General features: G+C 48.0%; 1 protein-coding gene across 1 annotated transcript in view; it reads right to left on the bottom strand.

Moving 5' to 3' along the window:
• Igf2r (insulin like growth factor 2 receptor) overlaps nt 1-16,819 on the bottom strand; it is a 106,251-nt gene that overhangs the window by 66,345 nt on the left and 23,087 nt on the right. Inside the window, exons 3-7 of the mRNA XM_008833873.2 lie at nt 15,020-15,141; nt 12,827-12,925; nt 7,201-7,333; nt 4,575-4,704; nt 2,478-2,583 (exon numbers count right to left, since the gene is read on the bottom strand). Coding sequence (XP_008832095.1) covers nt 2,478-2,583; nt 4,575-4,704; nt 7,201-7,333; nt 12,827-12,925; nt 15,020-15,141 — 590 coding nt within the window. The remainder of the gene's footprint in view (nt 1-2,477; nt 2,584-4,574; nt 4,705-7,200; nt 7,334-12,826; nt 12,926-15,019; nt 15,142-16,819) is intronic.

Here is a 16,819-nt window from a genome sequence, read left to right as displayed (position 1 = left end):
CAAAGTGTGAACGGCCTCCTCTCCTACAGGAAATGACAGGACAAAGTGTGAACGGCCTCCTCTCCTACAGGAAATGACAGGACAAAGTGTGAACGGCCTCCTCTCCTACAGGAAATGACAGGACAAAGTGTGAACGGCCTCCTCTCCTACAGGAAATGACAGGACAAAGTGTGAACGGCCTCCTCTCCTACAGGAAATGACAGGACAAAGTGTGAACGGCCTCCTCTCCTACAGGAAATGACAGGACAAAGTGTGAACGGCCTCCTCTCCTACAGGAAATGACAGGACAAAGTGTGAACGGCCTCCTCTCCTACAGGAAATGACAGGACAAAGTGTGAACGGCCTCCTCTCCTACAGGAAATGACAGGACAAAGTGTGAACGGCCTCCTCTCCTACAGGAAATGACAGGACAAAGTGTGAACGGCCTCCTCTCCTACAGGAAATGACAGGACAAAGTGTGAACGGCCTCCTCTCCTACAGGAAATGACAGGACAAAGTGTGAACGGCCTCCTCTCCTACAGGAAATGACAGGACAAAGTGTGAACGGCCTCCTCTCCTACAGGAAATGACAGGACAAAGTGTGAACGGCCTCCTCTCCTACAGGAAATGACAGGACAAAGTGTGAACGGCCTCCTCTCCTACAGGAAATGACAGGACAAAGTGTGAACGGCCTCCTCTCCTACAGGAAATGACAGGACAAAGTGTGAACGGCCTCCTCTCCTACAGGAAATGACAGGACAAAGTGTGAACGGCCTCCTCTCCTACAGGAAATGACAGGACAAAGTGTGAACGGCCTCCTCTCCTACAGGAAATGACAGGACAAAGTGTGAACGGCCTCCTCTCCTACAGGAAATGACAGGACAAAGTGTGAACGGCCTCCTCTCCTACAGGAAATGACAGGACAAAGTGTGAACGGCCTCCTCTCCTACAGGAAATGACAGGACAAAGTGTGAACGGCCTCCTCTCCTACAGGAAATGACAGGACAAAGTGTGAACGGCCTCCTCTCCTACAAGAAATGCCCTGGACCCCTTGCAGGATAAAGTGCAAAACGCCCAATCTCCTTCTTATTATTCTAGTGAGAAATGCTCCTTATTAGATATAGAGCAAATAAAATGGAAACTAAAACCACTACCACTTAAGAGCATCTCCCCAAGAGTGAAGACCCCACATCTGCAGGTAGAAATGGAAAGCACACGTGAATATTCCTCAACGCCCACTCAGAACTGACATCAGAAAGGTACCATCCAGCTGAGGGCTCGTGGACAGGAAGACTGGAAGTGCCCAATGCCAATTCAAGCCTCAACTCCCTTGATTCCTCACAGCCCAACACACCCACGCACCGAACAGTCCAGTCACTGGCCTGGAATGACAGCAAACTCCCTTTGTTCAGAGAAAAGAAATCAGTCCCTGTACGACTGTCACAAAAAGGCAGAAAAGCAGCAGAGGAAACCCACCATTCTCCTGGACCCTGACCAGACATCTGACCTGCACAGGCAGCTGCAAGGACTCAAGACAAGGATTCCTGAGCTGCTGCCTTCTCACAGCACCCCAAGTGGGGTTGGGGTACAGCTTAAGGTAAAGCAACTACCTGGCATGCCCCAAACAAATAAACACAAGTGAAAAGTAAAAGTAGTCAAGAGAACGGTAAACCACTTGAGGGGAGAACAGGCTGAGGAGGAGAGCAGAGAGGAGACTGGCAACGAGCCTCTCCCTACAGAAAGCCCAGGCTTCATGACTAGGGAGATAGCTCAGTACAGAAAGTTCCTGCCACACAAGCATGAAGAGGACCTGACTTCCAGGACCCAAATTCTAAATGGCCAGATACTGTGGCACACCTCAGTCCCAGAACTGGGCCTACTGCCTAACCAGCACAGCCTACTGGGAGAGCTCTGGAGTTTGTTTTTTTTTTTTGGGGGGGGGGGGGTGAGAGCACCTGAGGAGTAGCGCCCTAGGTTGTTCCCTAGCCCCCATCTGACCTGCACAGAACTCACACACAGGAATGCACATACACACACCAAAGAGAAGAAAGAAATCTTGGACTTCAGATTAGCCGAAGCTTTCAACTTTCCCTAGAATCAGCCCAACTATACAAAGAAACACACCTACCCATGAATTACTTAAATCACCACATACGGATGAAAACCAAACACTCATCCACCTTGATACCCGCTGAAGCTCCCAACTGGTGAAGACTGAAAGGGAAACGTGGGCAAGACGCACAGCAGTACACCGAGCGCTGGGGATGCTGAGGCTAAGCACTCCCCGAGCTACACAGCAAAACCCATGTTTAAATGGACAAACACAAGAATAGCACACTGTCCTCCAGGAGGTATGGAGCTGTCAGGAGCTGCCTCCCGGCCAGGAGTCCACCGCCCCCTGAGCTTGTTACCCCTTCCCTGCACCAGCCCCCACCTCAAACACAGTCTGGCTGAGAATCACAGCTTTAAAGTCACCCAGGGAGAGACAAGACACTCACCTCTCTCCGCTCAGATGGGCACACAAATGTTATCGTCACTGCAGGGCTGTGACCATCACAAAAGTCTGGCTTTCCTGCCTCTTCTTTCACATAACTCAAGACAAGCCTGCAGGATCACGTGGAAAGAGTGTTAAGGACATGCAAATTACATTCAAATTAATACACTGCCCTGAGCAGTCAGCACATTGAGGTGGGAGAGCAGCACAAGCCACATAAACTGTGGAAGAAACTAAAGCATAAGTAACTTCACTTGATTTTAATTAAAAAGAAAACTCAAGCCGGTGTGGTGGCACATGCCTTTAATCCCAGCACTCGGGAGACAGAGGCAGGCGGATCTCTATGAGTTTAAGACCAGCCTGGTCTACATAGTGGGTACCAGGACAGCTGGGACTACAGGGAGACCCTGTCTCAAAAAGAAAAAGAAAACGTAAAGAGTAAGCCAGTGTGTCCTATTGTTAGAAATCAAAGAAAATGATCAACAAGTAAACGGACGATCCTAAAGAAGGCTATCTGAATTTCTGGAAGCAACCTAGAGAAACAAGGTGGACAGGGGTGAGAAGGCCGAACACCTTTCAGCCCACAAAGCCATATGATCTTTCCCCTTGCATACAACATCTGAAGGCAAGGCAACGGGCTTTGAAGTCAACATGCCTAGCTAGATTGCAGGCCCAGAAGTCACAGGCTGAGGCTCCCTTGGCCCCGAAGCCTGACCTGAGGTCCTATCAGGAGGTTCTCCTGCTAGCCAGCATGCTCCTCCCCTGCTTGTGATGATGTGCCCATGGCTCCTATGCACCCAGACAAAAGTGCTGAGAACAGAGAAGCCCTTGCTCTGCAGTGCCCTACATTTCACTCCCTCTCGGCAGCCTGCCCAGGGTCCGCAGTCACTGACTGGTCACCCTGGACAGTCCCTCCCAAATGCTATGGGAACAGCCCCAACATACATGCTTCAACAGAGACTATTGGGACACAGGGACACTAAAGGGGAAGTAAAAATTTAAAATGAGGTCAGACATGTGGGCCCCCACCCAATAGTTGTGCTGTACTTTAAGAGACTGTGAGAACACAGACCCAGAGGGAAGACTGTGAGGACACAAGGTGAAGAAAGCCTCTAACAAAACAAGGAACCGGCCACACGCAAAACCAACTGAGACCTTGTCGTCATCTCTGAAATCCAGACTAAGGAAATAAACTCCTGTTGTTCAAGGACCCCCAGTCTCTGGTGTTTCCTTATGGCAGCATGGGCAAGTTAATACAGACACATGAAAAATTCCCAACATTTTCCAATTTATCTCCTGCCACAATGGTCTCTTTGGGCAAAAGTGCAATCTAGTTGCACCTAGTTCCTATACAACCATCATTCCAAAGAGACTGAGATGAACAGAAGCATCTACCAAAGAACGCTCCAACAAGCACAGTACAAAATCCCTGGCCTATATAGAGAACAAGTTGGAGAAAAAACATACTCCTGCGGGGCATGGTGGCACACACCTTTAATCCCAGCACTTGGGAGACGAGGCAGGTGCATCTTTGTGAGTTCAAGGCCAGTCTGGTCTACATGGGGAGTTCCAGGCCAGCTAGGGCTACAGGAAGACCCTGTCTCAAAAAAGAAAAAAAAAATTCCTGCCAAGTCGAGGCCCAAAAGCAGTAAAAATAGCAGCATGTGATTGGGGGAGGCACACCCCACCTAGAAGTAAACTAAGATAACCTGACAGGTGATACAGAATAAAAAAGTATGAGCAGGATCAGGACCTCAGTTACTGGGCACTTTGTCTTACAAAGCCAAACAGATGTCAGGTAATAAACACAAAGCCCACGGAGCAGGGAGACAACAGCCAATAGGCCACAGAGGACATGCTCCCTCCAACCGAAAGTCAAATTCTGTCTTTGTCACATCTTTAGCAGTGTGGTGTTAACTGTACGAAACAATGGGTTTCACTGTGATATCTCCACACGTGCATATACTTTGATCATGCCAGTACCCCTACTAACCCCTTCTAAGCCCTCATCCCCTTCCTTTCCCCAGTAGGTCCCCTAAGTCAGGTTCTTGCTGAGCACTGAAGACATCTTGCAAGCCACTGGAGGCTTACACAAACTGACCTGTCCTTGCTCACTAGCTTCAGTCCCTCCTTGGGCCGGCCAACATCAAATGCCTGGATTCCCCTCAACAGGCAGGCGGCAGTTCCAGCTGGACAAGCACGCAGCTGTGTGCTGGAGTCCCGGAGGGAGTCTGCAAAACATCACAGGAGACTTTAAAGCAGAGGAAATGACAGAATTAGAATGCACATGAATCCTTAGGTTCAGGGTCTTTTCAGAGTCCCCACCCACTCTATTGAGACCCTGGGTGGGCCAATCACCTTTCCCTGCAACGAGCAGGTAAAGAAATTTGAAGTGCTGCTCATCCTGGCACACAAGAGGCCCAGTGAACAGACACTGCTATGTCACTGTGGTTAAGGGACACTTCCATCTTCTCAAGTCTGGTAACATTCGCTTTATCCCTTTAAGCTACAGACACTAGAAAATGCAGGCATTCTAGAAATGAGTGAAAAGACTCCATCAAAGAAAAGAAATGCAGACAACTCATCCTAGAACGTGTCCCCCGCCCCCACACACACCTTGGTGTAACTGCAGGCCAGGAAGAACTTATGATCACAATATAATATGTGCCCAGAACATGTAAGGCCTTAGGACCTAAGACCACAGTGGGTGTCTGTGCTTTCAACTGCGTTTCTCCTGACCTACAGGCTTTCATCACACCAGACCTCGCAAGACACTGGGTTTACTTGCTCGCTGTGGTCCTTCCCCTCCTTGGACCTAAAGTTCCAAGAAGGCAGAAACTTTACTGGTGTTTAAGGCTTTAATCCAGCCGCTAAGTGGCATCAAACTGTAGAGGGTTTTTAAACACTTTCTCCCACAAATGATGAAACAACAGAACCTCCCTGGACTTCAACACCCCCTCAGCCAAAAGAGAAGAAAGGGTCCTCTGCCTCCTGCCAGGCCTCCAAATCCAGGCAGAGCCAGAGTCTCAGCTGATCTGCCCCTGGCTTCCATACCAGTGACTGTCTCCAAACCCAGGTGGAGTCACACCAGCCTCTGCTTCTACACAGGGTGACTGCCTTACAATGCCTTGGGCAGACTGCCTGGTTGCCAAAAGCAAAGGAAACACAAGTGCCAAGCTTAGAACACAGTAAACACCAGCCACAGGTCTAAACTAGGCATGAGGCTGGAGGGCACATTCAAAGCCAATTTGAGGCCCTGTGCAACTTCCTGGGGCTGAAGAATGTCTCAACAGCAGGGAGTCAGGGCCCGCTGTAAAAACCACAAAGGCTGATTGCATCCAAAATGCCAGAAAAAGGAAAGGAAAAAGAAAATAAATACCCAGTGAATTCAGATAATCCTCAAAAGGATGAAAAAAACAGGACCAGAAATTTAAATGTTTTCCAGCACACTGCTGGAGGAGTCAAAACTCCATGAGACCACAGCTTTATAGGCAAACTTGAATTATTGACCCACTTAGGACAAAGACATTATGGGCCATTCTCCAAATGAGTAGAGGCTGTCCTTGAGAAGGGAAGATATGTAATAACTTTAGCATGAAAAATCAAATCACTGCTGATTCTTCTCAGGAGCCCTGGGTAGGGTATAATGATAATAGTTAGAAATAATCCACACAGGGCTGGAGAGATGGCTCAGCAGTTAGAAGCACTGGCTGTTTTTTGCAGAAGATCCAGGTTCAAATCCCAGCACCCACACAACAGCTAACAACTATCCGCAACTCCAGTCCCAGGGGATCCGACACCCTCTCTTCTGCCCTCTATAGGCATTGCACAGACACAGGTGCACTTACACACATGCAGGTATAATACTCATACACATAAAATTAAAAATAAGTAAATAATCCACATGTAAGATGGGCTATAATGTGTATATACTTTAAAGAACTCTGTCAGTAGCCACACACCCACCACACCCAGTAACGCTGTCATGTACTGAACTGTGTGTCCCCCCCTCAAATTTTTCTCAGACCAACGTCCTACGTATGATGAGAACAAGAAACATAAGGAAACAGTAAAATGTGGCCTCTTCATCGCTTTTTTTTTTAACTCATCCTTAGAATCTGCTTTATGGCACATGCACAGCCAGCACTGCACAAAGTCCTGGCCTGGCCTCCGGGCTCCCAGTTCTGAGCCCTTTTTGGGAGGCAGAAAGCTAGGCAGCTAGGCAAAACAATAAATAAACAATAAAGTAAATAGTGAACTTTTATAGCACTGGAGTCATTTATTTCCAGGCTTGGGCTGATCTAGGAAAGTCAAGCAGGCCTCTCACACCATCTACAAAGAAAACACAACTCCCAGCCTCAACACACTTGACAACCACTTTCTCAAAGCCTTTGCTGTTCCTCAGTCCCTTTCACCCAGCCTGCAACTCAAAGGCACAGAACTTGAGTACACACAGCGAACTCAAAACTTTCCTGATCCCAGAGCCCCAAATCCTGAAGTAGCTGGCAGAGAGAATGTTCTAAAGTAGCAGCACTGTGTGGAATCTGCAGGATTGGAGAGCAGGCACGGGATCAGAATTTGCTGAGTGTGGCTATGCAGAGAGAATGACCTTTAGGACAGTGGCTTTCTTAGAGATCTAATGATAACATGGATGTCCAAGGAGTCAGGACAAGCATTGACCCCCGCCACCACCCACACACACACAAACACACTGTAGGAAACCTCACCTATGTCTCTGCACACATTGATGAACAGAGACGTGTCGGGATCAGAGTCGTCCACCAGGTAGCCACCACTCATCTTGATTAGTGGGTTTAAATCGTGTTTCTTTAACTCATCATCAAATGCGTAGCATGGCACCTGGAGGAGGGAAATAGCAAGCTTTTCTTCACCATGTACCACGGCAGGTGATGAGACAAGCCTGCTTTGACATCACGCAACAGTGTTCTGTTCCTTAGGGCTCTCAGGCCAAAGTCCCTTCAGCACAAAAGGAACATGGTCCAAGTGTAAGGAGTTCAGTCCTGCTGGGCCACCCTTAGTCCCAGGTCTCAGGACGCAGAGGCAGGTGATCTCTGTGAGTTCAATGTCAGCCAGGGCTACACTGTGAGACCCTGCCTCAAAACAAAACAAAAAGAAAAAAGAATTCAGCCCTCTATTTCCCAGGGTCCTTCTCACCTTCTTAAGGGCTGTTCCTATAATCACCTCCTCACCTGCATTACCAACCTTCCCTCTCCTGGACTACTTCCTTCAGCATGCTACGGTATTTACCACCTTACTGGTGTCTTTCCTTGTTCCTGAATCCCCCTCAGCTAACTTCCCATCTCTGCAACTTTTATCAAAATTTCTGAACCATCCCCGTCCTTATCTCTCTCCTCCTCACCTCCATTCCTTAACATTGCTTTATCTGGCAGCTGTCCCTCATTCCATTGAAGCCATACCCTATACCAGGGGACTTTCACTACATCCAGATCTGAATGGCATGTGATGCTAATCAGCAGTCTGATTCCGTCCTGCCCTGTATTTCCTCCCCAGGGCGCCTCCTTTCCTACTGCCCCACTGCATCCTTCTGATTCTAAACTCAGAGATAGGGCCACCAAGATGGCTCAGTCAGCAGGCAAATGCACTTACTGTGCAAATTTGACAACCTGAATTTGATCCCCAGGCCCAACATAGAAGTGGAGGGACAAAGATAACTCCCAAGTTGCCCTCTGACTTCAACACATTGCACCATAGCACATGCATGCACGCGCGCACGCACACACACACACACGCACCATGCACACAAACAGTAAAGAAAATGGAATAATGCACAGGTGCTCCCTGTGTGAATTCATCCCCCGCTGCCCTTAGGGGCTCCCATGCCAGCTCATCCCCTGCTGCTCTTGTGAATGGCCCAAACACCTGCCAGTGAGCCCCAACCAGAAGCCTGAGCCTTGACCTTCCCGACAATGCCTGACTACAGAGCCAGTAGAAGCTGAGTTTATTAGCACAGACTCGAGCTAACACTTAGTATGACCAAGAGCAAAATGAACCACTGTGCCTCAGTTTCCCAGTGTTTCAGGTAGGAACAAAAGTGAGGGCTTCTCAGAGTTGCTGCACAACTGAGTCATCCTGAAGCCCCTACTAGGGCTCCCAGCTAGTCAGTGTGGGTAGAGCCTGCCATCCTCACCACCATCACCGTTACTCGGACATCACAGCCTTGGTTTCTCCCCCACAGCTCTTATACCAATGCTTTCCATCTAAGTCAATGGGAAAAACATCAGTAGACAGTGGCCCCATCCAAAACCATGAGGTCTGGCTATGGCCCTGAACTTTCCCTCACGTTCTACATCCAAATGCTGGCTAATTCTGTCAGTTTTGTCTTCCTTTGCTTCAAACCATCTTTTTCCAAACCACCATAATCTTCCCAACAGGTCGCCCTGTTCCAGCTTTGATGCCCACCCCCCATGTCTCCATGGCCACAGATCAAGTCTTTAAAATGAAACTGGGACACATTTCACTTCCTGCTCAAAAAGGTTCCTCCCACAGAGAGAACAGAAGCCAAACTCCACAAGGCTCTGACTTGTCTACAAAGCCCCATGGCCTCCTGACACAGTTCCTCCTGGCTCTCCATGTCACTCTGGTCTTGGATGAAATTCTGTGACTCAGTAAGGCCTTTTCAGACTTCTACTGAAATAGGGCCCTCCACCTCTCCAGGGTTTTTCTTCAGAGGACTGAGATGTATGTTACCAATGCACTAGATGTATGTTACCTGCACTAGAATGTGGGCTCCTGAACAGTGTCCCAGAGGCAGCCTCCACCAAGAACAAACATGGGAGAAGCTCAGCCAGTATCTGCTTGAGAAAACAGAGTTGAGGCTTGAAGCACCCTAAGTGCATTCTCATTTTGACCACGCTCTCGTCTCTGTGAACCAACAAGGGTTGGGAGTGGTGGTGCATACCATTAATCCCAGCACTGGGGAAGCAGAGGCACTCAGATCTCTGCGAGATCAAGAACAGCCTGGTTTACATAACAAGTTCCAGACCCGCTGAGGCTACACAGAGACACTGTCTCAAAACAAACAAAAAATTATATACATGAATCCATTATACACAAAAAAACTCTGTGCTTTAAGAATTTTTTCCTCTTCCTAAAACAAAGCATGTAAGCCCAAAGACGCACTCAGGAGTTGAAAAAGGCCCTATGGTCAACAGAGTATCGTCTACTGAACAGATTATTTGAAATACCCTGGAAAATGTATTTTGAAATAATATACTTGGGGTATTTTAATTGCTCTAAGAAATAGTCTAAAAATTTGTATTCTCTGTAATCATTTCAAAGTAGTTAACTGTATTACTTTCATTGGACAAATGTCTTAAAATTTTATCGTTTAGACCGGTAGTATCTTCCTAAGAGAAACTTGCTCATGAATTCTATCAAATCTGCAGAAAGGTCCTGCCCACTGACCACCCAGTTATTTCAGAGATAAGAGACCCTGTAACAAATAGTTCACACTTCCACATAGCCTCGGGGGACAGTGGATCCAGGCTGACCAGATCCTTAAGTGGAGTCTCCCATACTTGATCTGCTTCTCAGATCTGGGATTCCTATAATTCCCTCTGATAAAGGAAGAAGTTGGAGGGGGTGGAATGACCTGTGACAGGAGGCAACAGGCAGAGGGAACTCCAGCTGAATGCCACATTCCCCCAGAAAGAAGATATAGCAAGCGGGTTAAAACTACGGGAGACTCCTACTGGGTTGCAATGGAAAAGCAACCACGTTCAGGCGTGGTAGCCCCACCAATTAACTCCTGCACTTGGAACGCAGAGGCAGGACTATGTGGTAGTTTGAATAAGAAGCAGACCACAAAGGATCAAGTATTTAAACACTTGGGTCAGTTGGTGGGTGCTGTTTAGGGAAGATCATGGAACCATTAGGGGGTGTGGCCTTGCTGGAGAAGCTCTATACTGGGGTTTGAAGAGTTTGAAGAGTTCACAGCCTTGTCCCAACTTCCAGTTTCTCTCTGCTTCCTATGCCTGCTTGAAGATGTGAGCTCTCAGCTTTCTGCTCTGGCTGCCTCCTGCCAGGCCTCCCCACCACGATGGATTTTTTTCTATTTCTGGAACAATAAGCAAAATAAACTTCCTTCTATGAGTTGCCCTGTTCATGATGTTTTATCACAACAGAAAAGTAACTGCAAGTTTGAGGATAGCTTGGGCTACATAATGAGCTCTAGGCCAGTTTTTAAAAAAAGAACATCAAACCTAAGTTTTCAAATCCTATAAATCTCATGTGTCACCCACAGTAAGTTCACAGAAAAACATTCACTCACAAGGGCAACAAGCCATGTGGCTGGTTGGGATGGGAAACATGAAGCAGTTCTCCAGCCCAGCAAATAAAAGTCAAGTCTGTGGCTAAGAAAGGAACAGGGTGGCTGTGTGGTAAAAGGGGAAGGCAGAGGCTACCCTGGGAAGAACCTGTTGTTCTGAACTGAGCTCCATGTTGCCAGGCCACTGGAGAATTCAATTACAGTTCCTCCAGGCCCCCACTTAGGAAAGCCAGCTACCACTCCAGACAGAAGAGAAAACATCCTAAGAGTGCGCCCAGAACTAGAGCATGGGCCAGAAAATCAGTCAAGGCCACTGGAGAACATCCACCTGCTGCTACACTGCACAGAACAATGAAGACATGCATCCATGCATCAGACTAGCGAGCTCCGGCTGGGAAGGGGACGGTTTTCCAGCTTCAGCGCCTGCACACTGCGTTAACGTGGCTCATACTTTATGTCTACAGTCTAACTTACAGAATGTTACCAGACAATTAGCATGCCAGTCCTCCAATTTATAGGTCTCCCAAAGAGCTACAATAGGGGATGCAGATACATAATGTTTTAAAGAAAGAATCATCTTAAAACCTGTCCCAGAAGGCCAGGCATAGTGGCACACACCTTTAATCCCAGCACTTAGGAGGTAGAGGCAGGTGGCTCTCTGTTGAGGTCTACATAGCGAGTTCCAGACTAGTCAGGACAACATAGTATGATGCTGTCACAAAAACAATTTAAAACAAAAAAAAAATTAGAAATTAAAAACCTCTCCTACAACCTACTGGAAAAGAATTCTAACTGTAGTTCTAAAAGGCACTGTTGGTCCAAGCACTGTGGCTATGCCTGTAATATTAGCCGAGGAAAGAGTCTGAGGCAATAACAGGACCAGGACTTCATTCATCTCCAAGGATGACTTGAACAAGAGACCTGTGGTATTGGCACATGGCTTCTACAATAAACAACTGTGTCGTGGACATCACTGGGTTGTCTTGATGTTCTTACTGCAAAAAAAGGTTTACTTAGCTCAAGTTAGCCACGCCATAAGGCATACATATTTCAAAACATCATGCTGTACATGATGTAAGGTAAAAGAAAGGAAGAAGAGGGAATGATTTGATCAAGTAACACCAAGAAATGGTAGAAATACCAGTAACCATAACCTTGCCTCAGAGATGAAGTAGCCAAAGACATAATGGTCAGACGCAGGGCCCAGACTCACAATGCATCCAAAAGCCACCCATCTTCCCTCCACCCCCAACCTCAGGATGAGGAGATGGGATCTAACAGAGAACGGAGCAGGGCACAGTAGTCACGCCTGCAATCCCAAGACTCAGGTCAAGTGTTTTAGTCACTTTTCTTAATCACTGTGACAAGAATATCTGAAGCAATTTAAGGAAGGAAGCGATTGTTTTGGCATACAGTTTCACAGTACACTCTGGTGGGGAAGGCGTGGTGACAGGAGTGTGAGGCCACTGTCACACTGACTGCACAATAAGGAAGAAATGAGATGAATGCGGTGCTCAGCTCAGTTTCTCCTCTCTGTGCAGTCTAGAACGGCAGCCCAGGGAAGGCCACCACCTACATTCAGGATGGGTACTCCCACCTCAATTGTGGGAGGGAAACTTCCTCGGACACGCCCAAAGCAGTCATGATTAATCATCCCAGAGAGGCAGCAGGATTAAGACTTCAAGGTCATTCTCAGCTACATACCAAGTCTAAGGCCAGGCCAGGCTACATGGGACTCTGACACAGAGAAGAGGCAGGAGAATCATCAAGGTGGGGTGAACCATGGATAGGAAGCAGGCACAGAGAAGATGAAGCAGTCAGGTCCTGAGGGTTTGGGAGGTATGCTACAAAACCCAAGCCCAAGCTGACCATGTTCTATAGTCTACACCACCAGACACCAACCAGGAGACATTCTGAACCAATTCCATGGAGCTCGAAATCTTAAAAACAGAAAATACGTTCACCCCAAAAGGTAAACACAGTATTTCAAATCTCAAGATCTCCAGAGCAGATTTCATAAACACAGTCTTCAGTTCCCTCGTTACCTCTTTAATGGCTTTAAATGTGTCCTTCTTGCAGGCTGCAGTCGTCCTCCACTCAAAGAAATGCACACAGTCTGTAGCAGTTACAAATTCAGGAGTTCCCTATTAAAAAATTAATAATAATAATGTCACCACACCACATGTAATCCAAGTTTGCTTTGGAACTTCCAACAGGTGGGAGGCCAGGCGTGGTGGCCCACACCTTCAGTCCCAGCATTTGGAAGGCAGAGGCAGGCGGATGTCTCCGAGTTCCAGGCCAGCCTGGAAAACGGGAGTGAGTTCCAATTGGGATTACAGGGGGAGCCTGTCTCAAAAAGACCAAAAAAAAGGGGGGGGGGGGATGAAAGGAGCAGCAAGAGGGAAACGTGACCACTTTACTCCATTCAACAAGGTTACCAAGAGTTCCCCAAACTGAGCCCCCAGGAGACTGACTATTCCTGACATCCTGTTGGGATCTCTGCTGACTACACAGTACAATGAACTCACAGAAAGTCTTCCCTCTCAGTCTCTCACTCTCAAGTTCCAAATGTTCTCTGAACCAAAAGCCAGCAGAAACCAAAGCCAGAAAGCCTCATGCGTACTGTGGAGGCCTGTGAGGAGCCGTGAGGATCTGAGCCTCGGTAAACCCACGAGACCCTGGCCCTGAGGCAGCCCCTCCTGGCAGATGCTGGTGGCCAGGGCTGACTCCAGGCCAGTCAACCCTGGGTAACCTTGCACAGCAAGAATTAACTTCTCCTCTTCCCCCTCCTCCCAACTGCAAAGCCAAGGAGTTCACCTTCAAGCTTTGCTTCCACGACAGTGCACACCGAATTCTTAAGACAAATTAATCAAAGTAAAGCTTGCGCTGTAAATTAGATTCTCGTGTTTCATGAAGCCATAGACTGATTTTAAGCAATCCATGTGCAGGAACAGGGCCACTACAGACCAATGCAAAAATTAACAACATTGGCTCTACTTTCAAAGGCCTTCAGATAAGATAGTGTGGGTCTGAAGACACAGTAATCACAGAGCCAAATTCCAACATGAGCCAGGTGTGGTGGCGCCCACCACCTGCAAGCCAGGCACTTAGGCAGCAGAGTCAGGAAGATTAGTTCAATGCCATTCTCAGCTTTACAGTGAGTTCAAGGCCAGTCTGGGAGGAGACCCTGTCTCAAAAACAAAGGCTAGAGAGATGGCTTGGCAGTTAAGAGCACTGGCTGCTCTCGTAGAGGACCAGGGTTCAATTCCTAGCACCCCCACATGGCAGCCAACAACCAGCCATAAAGCCAGTTCCAGGGCCTCCAACGGCCTCTTCTGACCTCTATGGGCATTGCACGAGATGGGTACAATAAAAATACATGCAGGCAATACAGTCATACACATAAAAAATAAACACAAGAGGTGGAAACAGGAATCCCTAGAACAAGCTGGCCAGTCAACAAAATAGCAAGCTCCAGGTGCAGATGACAGCCTGCTTCAATAAAGGCGAGAGGCATCACTCGCTGGCCTTCACATACACGTGCCAACATGGGCAGACATGCACATGAGCGCATACATATACATAAATTATTTATAAATTTCATTCACCTTGACTTCTTAGTAGCTAAGAATCATTTACTTACTGCAGGTCCCTTTTTTTGTGGTGCTGCATACCTTTAATCACGACACTCAGGAGGTAGAGGCAGTTGGATCTCGGTGAGTTTGAGGACAGCCTAGTCTACACAGTGAGTTCCAGGCTAGCTGGGGCTACAGAGAGATGCCTAAAAACTAACAAATCATTCCTAATACAACCAGAGTAAGAAAAAATAACATGCTCTATACAATGATGTTCCTGTTTTGCACAGGGCAATGCCCAAAAGGAACCCCATCACTCACTGGCCAAGGCTTCTCCTGAATAAATATCCATCTCCAATTACTTGTAAATGAAGAAGGAAAAGGAAAAACATTTTTAAAACCTGAACTCATTGCTTTTAAAAGCCATTAAAGAAACACTGAGGAGAGTTTTGAGAAAAGAATTATGTCAAAAACACAAACATTACCTGCTTTCTACTGATCCAACTCTTACTTCAACTAATCTGGGATTTGCTTACCTATTGGTTCTGGATGACGGTTATTTGATGGGGAATTTTATTTGTGTTTTGACTTTTGTCATTTGTTCCTCCAGTGTTCTTCCCAACAAGAATGCTCTGCACAGGGCTCTGGCAGGAGAACACTCACCAGGGTCTTTCCACACAGGAAAGTAATGCTACTCTGGATGCTGTGGGATCCTCCGCTCTGGCAGCTCGTGGTCGTGTTGAACTCCAGAAGTGACCTGCTGGCACTTTTCAAAATAAAATCACCTATTGGAAAGAGATTAAAAAAGTGTAAAACATGCATAACCAGAGCCAGTCTTGGTGGTATACACCTGTAATCTGGGTAGAGGCAGGAGAATCTCTCTCTCTCTCTCACTCTCATACACACACACACACACACACACACACACACACACACATACACACACACACACACACACACACACACACACACACGGGGTGGGGGTGGGTGTTCAAGTTCATCTTCCATTACATAGTGTGGTCAAGGCCACATGAGACCCTGTATCCAAAACAAAAAAGGGGAGGGAGGGAAGGGAGCCAAAGGTTCAAACCCAAGATTTCTGGGCATTGGGCTTCTCCAGCCTGAATGATTGCAAAAATTTACCCCAGAGGTCACTCTCCTCTACCTAAAATAGTCAGGTCTTTCTGGGATCTTTATAAACCAGCTCGGTGGGCGGGTTGTAGAGACTCTCTGAGGATCCAGGGCCAAGGAGCATAAGACCCCCCCCCCAAGAGATGCCGCAGGGCAGGGGTGACAGGGCAGGAGGCAGGGCCAGGAAAGGGTTGGGAAAGGAGGGCAGGAAGAACACACAACAGGTGAGAGGAAGATCTGGAGAGGGACAGTGAGCTACCAGGTGACAGGCAGAATGGGGGGGGGGGGTCCTCTCCCAGATGCCAGACTAATTCTGCACTGAGTGCAAGCAGCAATGACACACCTAGGGGGGTGGGGGGGTGGAAGCTTACAGGGGTGTGCTTGGGGAGGGGCCTGCACCAGGCATGCCGAGCACCTTCCACCTTCACGGGGTGCAGGCCAGGACATGGCTCGCGCCAAGGGAAGCCCAGGGCCCCTTCCAGACCACAGGGGAGGAGAATCCCGGGGAGCTTCCAGGCACCCCGTCCTGCTATGGCCAAAGGACAAGGGCCGTCTGGGCTGCCCAAGGAGTGCCCGATGCTGTCGGTGCTCCTTGAACTACCTCTGGATTCACCTGGTGAGGACCCCATGCGAGCCCCACTAAACTGTGCACCCGACTTGCCAGAACCCGCCCTCCCTGGATGCTGTGCCCTGTGTGTGGGACCCTGTGCCCTGTGTGCATTCCTGGAGCCCACACCCTTCCACTCCACCTCCTAAGGCACAGAGGCCACAGGCTGCGGGCTTCTGGGACTGCCAGTTGTCAGGACTAGTGCAATGTATGCACTTAATTCCAGCAATCATATCTTTGACTGTGAGGGCCAACAACAAAGAGTCAGCACACCACAGGCGTCACCAAGTATCAGGAAGTGGGGGTTGGGTGCAAAAGGAAATGAGGGTTGAGGGGCAGTAAGGCAGGTGGTGAGAAGGGGAAAACACGGGTATCACGTAGTCACATTCAACAAATATTCAACACATTGTAATTCTTCCTAACTGCTCTCTGCATGGTACCCAACAGACGGAAATACCCTATTTTATCTCTTATTGGACATTCGAATTGGAAAATCAAATTGGACACAGCTTTTTTAAAATGCAGCCAGATGCCTTAATCCTAGCACTCAGTTGGCAGAGGCAGGCAGATCTCTCTGAGCTCCAGGCCAGCATGGTCTATATGCAAGTTTGAGGCCAGTCAGGGCTACATAATGAGACCCTGTCTCCAAAAAAACACTACTGTAAAGTACCTAGGGACTGGAGATCTCGCTCAGCAGGTTAAGAGGGCTTACTGCTCTTTCCAGA

This window comes from Nannospalax galili, unplaced genomic scaffold (assembly GCF_000622305.1).
Source record: "Nannospalax galili isolate Female #2095 unplaced genomic scaffold, S.galili_v1.0 scaffold497, whole genome shotgun sequence".
In the NCBI taxonomy this organism is placed as follows: Eukaryota; Metazoa; Chordata; class Mammalia; order Rodentia; family Spalacidae; genus Nannospalax; species Nannospalax galili.
The sequence above is the reverse complement of the archived record's forward strand: the minus strand, read 5'-3'. Positions and strand labels throughout refer to the sequence as shown.